The 9,063-nt window shown below is 35.0% G+C and overlaps 1 protein-coding gene across 1 annotated transcript in view; it reads left to right on the top strand.

Moving 5' to 3' along the window:
• The window catches only part of LOC106872747 (cartilage oligomeric matrix protein), a 130,240-nt gene that overhangs the window by 58,402 nt on the left and 62,775 nt on the right, over nt 1-9,063 (top strand). The window contains exons 2-4 of the mRNA XM_014919838.2: nt 3,906-4,070; nt 5,898-6,112; nt 7,450-7,654. Coding sequence (XP_014775324.1) covers nt 3,906-4,070; nt 5,898-6,112; nt 7,450-7,654 — 585 coding nt within the window. The remainder of the gene's footprint in view (nt 1-3,905; nt 4,071-5,897; nt 6,113-7,449; nt 7,655-9,063) is intronic.

Raw genomic sequence — 9,063 nt, 5'->3', positions numbered from 1 at the left:
AAAACAATACCTATTGTCATAGGTGCCCTGGGAATGACAGCGAAACGGGCTGATTACTACCTAGATCAGATTCCAGGAAACCCCAAAATGGCTGAAGTTCAAAAAATAGTGCTCATGGGAACTGCCCATATCCTACGTAAAATACTGTCTATGTGATCTCAAATTTTAAAGCAAACACATAATTTTCTTATGGTTTCTTAAACATTCACTTGAACAAAACTGTACAAATACAAATATATGGTACCCTAGGCATAACACCTACATGAACTTCTAAATTGTTGTCTCTTGAGGTCTCTGGGTGAGACTTGGATCCAACTTGTACAAATGCAAAACAAAAGTCAAACATAAAATAATAATAATACTAATGTCGTTTTTTTCTTCAATCTATCTACAAAACCTTAACAAAGGTCCACTTAAGCAGAAAGTCCCTCTCTAATAATATGAACTATTACAAAGAGGGAGGATTTGGGGCGCCTGCGCATGTCTGTGATGATGTCCAGCCGTTCTAGGTTTGGCGGGGAAATTAACTTTGATGCTTCGGTGATAACTGGTACGACTTGAATTTGCGGCTGGGCGTATCCACGTTCTTGATATTTCTATTTTTAATCCAATAAAGTTTACGAGCTTTTCAACTGCATTGTCTGCAACTTTTCATTAGAAACAACTGGAACTTCAGTCATAAAGTACTCTCTTTTCTTCGCCCATGCCATGCATGATATTATCTCATCTTCGGTGTTTAATTATTCTGCATGAATATCAAAATCCTGTTGTATCTTTGATTTATGAGGTTTATTCAGAGTCGTTTTTTTTTTTGATACCACCCACCTAAAGTGTTATATCCGGATTTTTCTAATAATCCGTGTAAATGTAGACAAACCTCATCAGGCGCTGAACATTATACAATTTGCTTCAGTATAATCAAGTATTTTTAAGCCTGCTTACCAACCACATGGTTCCGGGTTCAGTCCCCACTGCGTGGCACCTTGGGCAAGTGTCTTCTACTATAGCCTCGGGCCGACCAAAGCCTTGTGAGTGGATTTGGTAGACGGAAACTGAAAGAAGTCCGTCGTATATGTGTGTATATATATGTGTGTGTGTTTGTGTGTCTGTGTTTGTCCCCCTAGTATTGCTTGACAAACGATGCTGGTGTGTTTACGTCCCCGTAACTTAGCGGTTCGGCAAAAAGAGACCGATAGAATAAGTACTAGGCTTACAAAGAATAAGTCCTGGGGTCGATTTTCTCGACTAAAGGCGGTGCTCCAGCATGGCCGCAGTCAAATGACTGAAACAAGTAAAAGAGTAAAAGAGTCATCAACATCATCCTCATCATTATCAACATTATTATTATTATATTTTATATATTAGTATGATTTCGTAGCATTTTACTTACTAGGCGGGTCCCTGTCTGAGACCTTGGTCTAGTACCTATGTAATAATGATAAGAATTTTTCGAGAGATGGGCAGTTAAGGCTAGCGCTATCTTTCAGACATCGTGTATATTTGGTATTCCAGGTATTTTATCAATGAAGATTGAAGGCCTTTTTTTTAACCATGCAAAATGCTCCTACCACTGCCGTTAGAATAAGTGTTTTCAAATTCCAAATTCTACTGATCTCTGTCTCTAGGGCCTTGTATTTAGGTAACTTTTTGAATTCTTTGACTGAGATATTTCGATCAGCTGGTACAGCCATGTCGATGATCTTTGATAATAATATCAGGTCTATTGACATATATTTGCCTGACAGTATAAATAGTGAAGTCCCACAGTATAGATGGTGAAGCGATTACCCTCTTTGGTTGATTAGGGATGGTGTTCATACCAGTTTTTAGGAAAGGGAATGTCATGACATAGTGTTTCAATATGGGTACTGCCCTCCCTGTTCGGCCATGTCTTGTTTTGTACCAATTTTGTAGTTGGGTTGCGAATTTAGGGCAGCCAGCCACAATGTGGCCGATGATTTCAACAATATAATTACAAAGTCTACAGTAACGTTTGCTTTGTAATTTCCTATGAGTAAAGATTGATCCTGAGCTGCCATTATGAAACCTTCAGCTTCTACTTTTAGACCTGAATTGCGCAATCACTAATGTATTCTATCTTTCTCTATATTTGCTTCCCTTGTTCGTTTGGGACACTGACCATGGAGCGGTTTCTCGTCATTTGTTTATAAGCTTTTTCAGGGGTGTTTTGCCTTTTTTTATTATTATTATTATTATTATTATTATTATTATTATTATTATTATTCAGTAGTTTTATTTTTATAGCGTGCTTTCACTTCACTACCGAGCGCAGCTCTGTGTGCCTTGGGTATGTGCTGTAGTTTGCTGTGATGCTATTATTATTATTATTTCTTGATGTAACATTGTATTCTTTGTATGAAGTTTGCTAGTCTCCATGTCAGTTTGAAAGAGAAATACTTAGGATGAGATAGCATGGAATCGTTTGCATTGGAATTGTTGTCTTGGGGACGATATATTTTAGAATTTTTATTATTCTGCCGTATATTCAGATTGTAAGAATTTGAGAGAATCAGTTTGAGTAGTTCAAGATGTTGATGAACTCTTTCAGGCCTTAGGTCCTTTAGTTTTTCGTCTTCCATACACTTCTATTGTTCGTGAATGGAAGATATTAAGGTCATAGTTTTGGTAGAAGTTACGTCTCATCCCTTTTAAGATTTTTGGCGACTGTGCTAGAAAATTTATTTTAAAGGTTTTTTTTCTGTTTTGCTTTGTTTTTTTGTTTGATTTTGTCTTTGTTGGGTTTTTTGCGATGTGTGTGGTAGGCATGTTACTTGAAGCCGGTATTGTGAGATGTGGCTATTCTTAAAGTTGCCAATGCTGTTCATTTATATAATATCATACTGCTTGCTCCGTAATTTGTAATGGATGCGAATATGTTATACTTTTCTGATTTTCGTTGCCTCTCGAGCAATAAAATGCCATATAAGTTTGTTGTATTCATTAGAAAAGTTTGGGAAAAGACTTCTAAAATTATCTGCTTCGTTATACCCTATTTAAGAACATCTTTACCGCGATGCTTTTGTTTGATTGCAAGACTAAATAATAAAAAAATTATCAAGAAAATACGAAAATAAAAGGTTTAAAGGAGACAAAGCATGCAAATTATTTCAAGTACCTCTGATAAACTTCTGTCGACCATCGTATGATGACAGTGTTTATATCAGATTATTTTAGTTACAGAGAGTATAAAACAATATGAATAAGGGTAGACCACTTACACTGCATGCGGCGGTTTTTCATTGACTCTATAAAGTCAATGTTTGAAGTCGCAGCACCACTATCCTTTATCAGCGTATTCACCATTGAGTTTGAAGGACATCAGCTGTTCCTCTGCCCACGAGAGGATTCCAAGAAAATGATCTGATTGGCGATATAATATTAGACAATATATAATAAAGCATGTACTTTAGAATAGGGATATGAACTTGGTAACCTGAAACTATGAAAGGGTTCAATTCCCGATGGAAGAAATCTGTTTTAGATTATACCGTTATGAATAGTATAAACGCGGGACATATTTACCTTAAAAATAGGCAAGCAGGTATAATAATTTTCATTCCAGTAATTGGCATAAGTTTGCAAACGTTTTGTTTAGCATCTCCCAAGTTAGTTCTGATTCAGTAGACATATAATCAAAGACGTACCAGACATGGTGCTCCCACTTTCTTCAGATTTAGCGTACCTAGCGCTGCATTGTGTTTTAACGTGCACACATTGACAAGACTTACAAAAATGAGAAAATAAAATGTTGAACCTTTATAATTTATTGAAATGGTTTGCACTGCTGACATTCATTACTTACAATCAATAAACATCATTATTAAACAGAAAATTCCTCGTTTGTTGTTGTATATTTAATAAATGTTTGTCTTTTTTCTTTCAAGTTCGAAAAAGAAATACTGGGATGGCGTTTACGACATATTCGGAGCTAGCGTTGATGGGCACTATTCAAAGCAATAAACAACGGGGACGTTCAACACTTTTGAAAAGCGAAGGCCAGTACTTGAACACCATGTTTGATACTTACATTGACTTCCAGCGGAGTGAAGGTAAGCTCTTCTCACATTAATACACTTCTTTCTCCATTTTGTTATTAAATGGTAATATGTGCTCGAAGAAGAGGTGGGGAGACAGCTACTCAATTCGGATGAAAGAAGCCGCTGTGATACGAGCAAAACAGGCAGACAGAAAAAAAGAGTGGATATGTGAACTAGTAGTTGTAACATGTATGAGAGCCAAGAGTTGAGTTGTGTGCATTAAAGTTACCATGAATTACGACTTCAAAATAGGTTAGATAGATAGATAGATAGATAGAACGGCAACGAGAGAAAGAGAGGTTTGAACTTCTGATGGTGTTTATCCAACAAAATATTTCTTTTTAGCAACACTTTCTTTCCCGGAGACCACTTATTTTGCCGTAAACATTTTTTACGTCTTAGTTTTAATGTTTAGAGAAAATTCAATACCTTTGTAAAATGTTTTTTTGTGATTTTAATATAATCTGAGAATTGTCCTTGAAACTGTACCAAAATAAAAGAAATGTAACAGGATCTAAATCGAGCAGTTGCTTTGATTTCACATTAATCGCTTTATTTTTCCCGCAAAACAATGAAACATTGTTCAAAATTCATCAAACTGCATATATTAGCCTGTATAAACTGCATATATTAAATTGTATGGACTACATGCATCAAAGTTTAGCAGTTGTTCCACATATAATGCATGCATTAATTAACCGGTTTCTAAAATTGAAATAGGTCTAATCCGAGATTTAATTTGAAATAAATGCTCTTTTACGTACATAAATAATAAATAACAAGTATTGCTGTTAATTAAGTACTGGACAAACTGCAAGACCTATAACCGATTGTTGTAAATATAACAACATAATTGTGGAACTGACAACAGTTTAATAGGATTGCAGTGCTCATTCTCCGGAAATGATTTTCCATTGCTCTCACTTGATGGTTAAAATATGGCTACATCTTTGTCATGAAATTTGAAGTGGATATGGTTATAAATGTCTAGTATTGTTTTTAAAAATCTGGTTTTCTTTTCGTTAGTTTTGGAAGAACAGAACATACACAGCGCTACATCTGCAAACTAAAACTCTAATAATCCCACATTGCTAAATAAATGAGATAAAAATAACCTCGGATACAACCCTACTCTTAAACTTACTTAAACTAACGGGTCATTATATTCTAACTATATATTCTAAGATGAAAAAGAAAAAGCTTTTATTGTGCATCTAATTAATGTTTTTCACATATATATCTATGTTAATGATTTATACAATCTTCTGTCTGAAAAAAGCGAAAAATCTATCATAGACTCCCTTTCCAAAGAAATTGGCGGGCGTGTTATTTTAGCTACTATCTAAATCAGTACAAAATTTTATCTCTTACTACAAAATAGGAGCTAATCTATATGATTTTTGCAATATAAACTTAATTATTAAACACTTAACTCACTATTATTTGTGAAGTGAAAGCGAAGCATAGTTGATTGAATCAATCCCGATACAGTACCTGAAAAAAACCAATGTCAGCATCCGATCTGAATTCTGAAGGTAAAAAGCTGTAGCCTAATAAGTACAAGTTAACGATTTCTGCCAATTCACTGTCCAAATTTGTGTCCCGATTATTAAAACAAATTGTGACTTGCCATAGATGAGAGGAAACAAATTGATTCATAAAACCGAGTCGCCGGAAAAACTGTCTCCATTCATATTGAAAACTATTTCATTTTTCTAACATTACTAATTTTCTTGATAGAGAATGAACGTTAAGAATTCGTATTTTCTCTTCCAAGAAATTCCATGCTATATTCTCATATAACGAAAAGATTGTCATATTGTCTTTCATATTTTTCAGTGGTAGTGAATTTGAAAAGCCTCGATGGCCGTGAGTATGCAGTTCGGTTCCCAACACAACAACTTAAAGAAGACAAAGATAAAAAAATATTAATTCGTTTTCTGAATTTAAGATCGAACTCAAATGGTATTGAACTGTATGTTAACTGTGTCAATATAGGTCGTGACAACACAGAATTGCCCATTAGAGATGTTGTATTTAGTAATCATACTGTGGTAAGTTAAACAATATTCTTTTCTCTAGTGTACATTTAAAATCAATGATAACAGAAGTGAGAACAAGACTAAAATACATTAGGCTCACTGATATATCTCGGTTCTAGGCTTAATTTCAAACACTAATTTTTATCACTTACTACGATACTTATCAGCTCGTCTACCCCCATGAAAAAGTGTTTTACAGGTGTAAATAGCTTGATCACTCTCAGATAAGTGCTTAGTTTGGTGCGTAGTGAAGCCCAAACATTTCCAATAGTCAGAAGACGAAAAGGAAGATAACTCCATTGCAATCTCCTTAAATGCGAACACTAAATCTTCTACATTCCCCTAAAACCCAGTGAGATATATAATGAGACTCTGAGTCATGGAAAGCAACCTATCTTGTGCTGCTAACGTGATAAAGCGTCACGGCTTCCACGTCTTCTTACGTCTGGTTAAAAAGCCACAACTTCCCGGCTTTGGATACGTTTAGCAGAGTTCATTTTATTGTAAGCATTTAGACCAGGCTTCCAACAGAGAGATATTGCGACCTCACGATGCGCCGATACCCATTACACTTTTGTATGTGTAGTATCACCACTTGTCAAAAGGTATACATTGAAGATGTTTCCCATCAGAGACCCGTGATCAAGCAGTAGAGCCACACGTTGTGGTTAATGACTCGGGAGGCTGTCCAACAAGCTGATGCTTAATCTCATATCCTCATCTTCCCCAGTTTATAGTCTCTCCCACACACACCAACTAAAAATAACCATCTACCATCGTCGACTTGCAGACGATCAAGAAAAATAACATCAACCATTTCGATGAATGTTAACATCGTTTTAATCTTCAGAGAATACTAGTAGAAATGGTTTACAAATGCAGGTCCACTGACAGAAAATGCGAGACAACAACCGTAAATGATGCACCAAGAAGTTCCATTATTTGTCAGCGTATAATCACTCGCTAGTATTCATCGAGAATATATATATATATATATATATATATATATATATATATATATATATATATACACATATATATATGTATGTATGTATGTATGTATACATGCCACTACCACCACACACAGAAACCAAACATTCTTCACACTCTCCTGTCCCAGAAAACACTTTCTCTTTTTCCATCTACTTCCGGTCATTCCAAAATGTAACTACACGACGAAGTCGGGAGTCGGCAGAGTAATTTCTCAGTAAACGACTGCAGTCGATTTAATCGACTAACACCTTAACTTACTAAATTTTTGGACTTAATCCTATATAAGAAACAATTATTGTTATTATTGTTCTTGATTGTCTTCTGTGTTGTAATTATGCACACATTTTATTTTCAAGTTTCGCCATGCGAACTTTAAGCTCTACACTGAAATGAACCTACCCAGCTTATTGATGCTACAGAACTGTAAAGAAACGCCGAGTCACGCCAGCATCACTCCCCATAGATATCAGGAACCATCTTGGCTTGGAGTAGGAAGTGGGAAAAACGCGGGATCGGGCGCAAAAGACGTATTTGGATCAGCCCGACAACCACCTCACGGAGGTATTCTAAAAATATATAATTATACACTTCGCTTTCTATGTTGTTTTGTTTTTGCAAATATCTGCGTGAAGACAAGCAAAACAGTATGTATGTATGTATGGGGGTCTTAAAAGACATGTTAGGATCCACAATGAGCAGAACTTACTTGCAGGTATTGGTAGTGCAAATCAGAGGTGCAATCTGTGTGGGTGTTTTTTCAAAACACTGTCTGGTTTAAAAAGCCACATCAGACGCCATGAAAGGGCTAAGGTGTAGGTGCAGGAGGTGGTCAAACTCTGTTTAAGGAGTAGACAACCACCATGTATGTATGTATGTATGTTTGTATGTATGTATGTATGTATGTATGTATGCATGTACGTAAGTATGTATGCATTTATGTATGTATACAATCAATTAATCAGAACTACATAACTTCAGTATAAAAAAAAACACACAGTAGTGCTCGAATGAAGCTGAACTTCAACTCCGACTGCTTCACCCAGGACAAGGCCTACAGCGTCAAGATTGGACTGGCTATAAGAGAATTTCAAGTCAAATCGAGGTTATGAAGGTTATATATATGTATATATATATATGTGTGTGTGTGTGTGTGTGTGTGTGTGTGTGTATATACATACATACACACATATATATATATATATATATATATATATATATATATACAGATATATACATATTTATATATATATATGTGTGTGTGTGTGTGTGTGTGTGTGTATGTATATATATGTGTATATATATGGAGCACAATAAATACAGAATTCCATTAAAAAATATGTAATGTATAAACTCGACAGCTGTTTCATGAAGATAAAAGTTACGTAATAATCATGATCTTTAAATGATAGTGATATATGCAAAACGTTATGAGTGTTTAACCGGCGTCACCGCTAAATAATTCCTTTATATTTTATTCTGTATTTTATTGGTCCCCTATGTAAATATACATATATATATGTATGTGTATGTGTATATATATATGTGTGTGTGTGTGTATCCTAACTGTGTTTATCTGCATTACTCTATTACTATGTATGTATGTATGCATGCACGCATGTACGTATATATGCAAAGCTTGTCACTAGAACCTAGTACGGGCTTCAAAAAAAGTGGCAAATGTATTGTACGAGCATTTGTCACTTAAATGAAATGACGTACAGATATTTCTAACATTACATTTCTTGATCCATTTTTCTATTTCATAATAACTGCGCACATGCAAAGATTCATGTAAATTAGGACGGTAGGGCTGAATGTGAGAAGGCTATCGTCTCACAAAATAATACAATCATCATGTATGTATGCATGTATGTATGTATGTATGTATGTATGTATTTATGTATGTATTTATGTATGTAATTATGTATGTATGTACGTATGTATGTATGTATGTATGTATGTATGTATGT

This window comes from Octopus bimaculoides, chromosome 2 (genome assembly GCF_001194135.2).
Source record: "Octopus bimaculoides isolate UCB-OBI-ISO-001 chromosome 2, ASM119413v2, whole genome shotgun sequence".
Taxonomy (NCBI): Eukaryota; Metazoa; Mollusca; class Cephalopoda; order Octopoda; family Octopodidae; genus Octopus; species Octopus bimaculoides.
The sequence above is the reverse complement of the archived record's forward strand: the minus strand, read 5'-3'. Positions and strand labels throughout refer to the sequence as shown.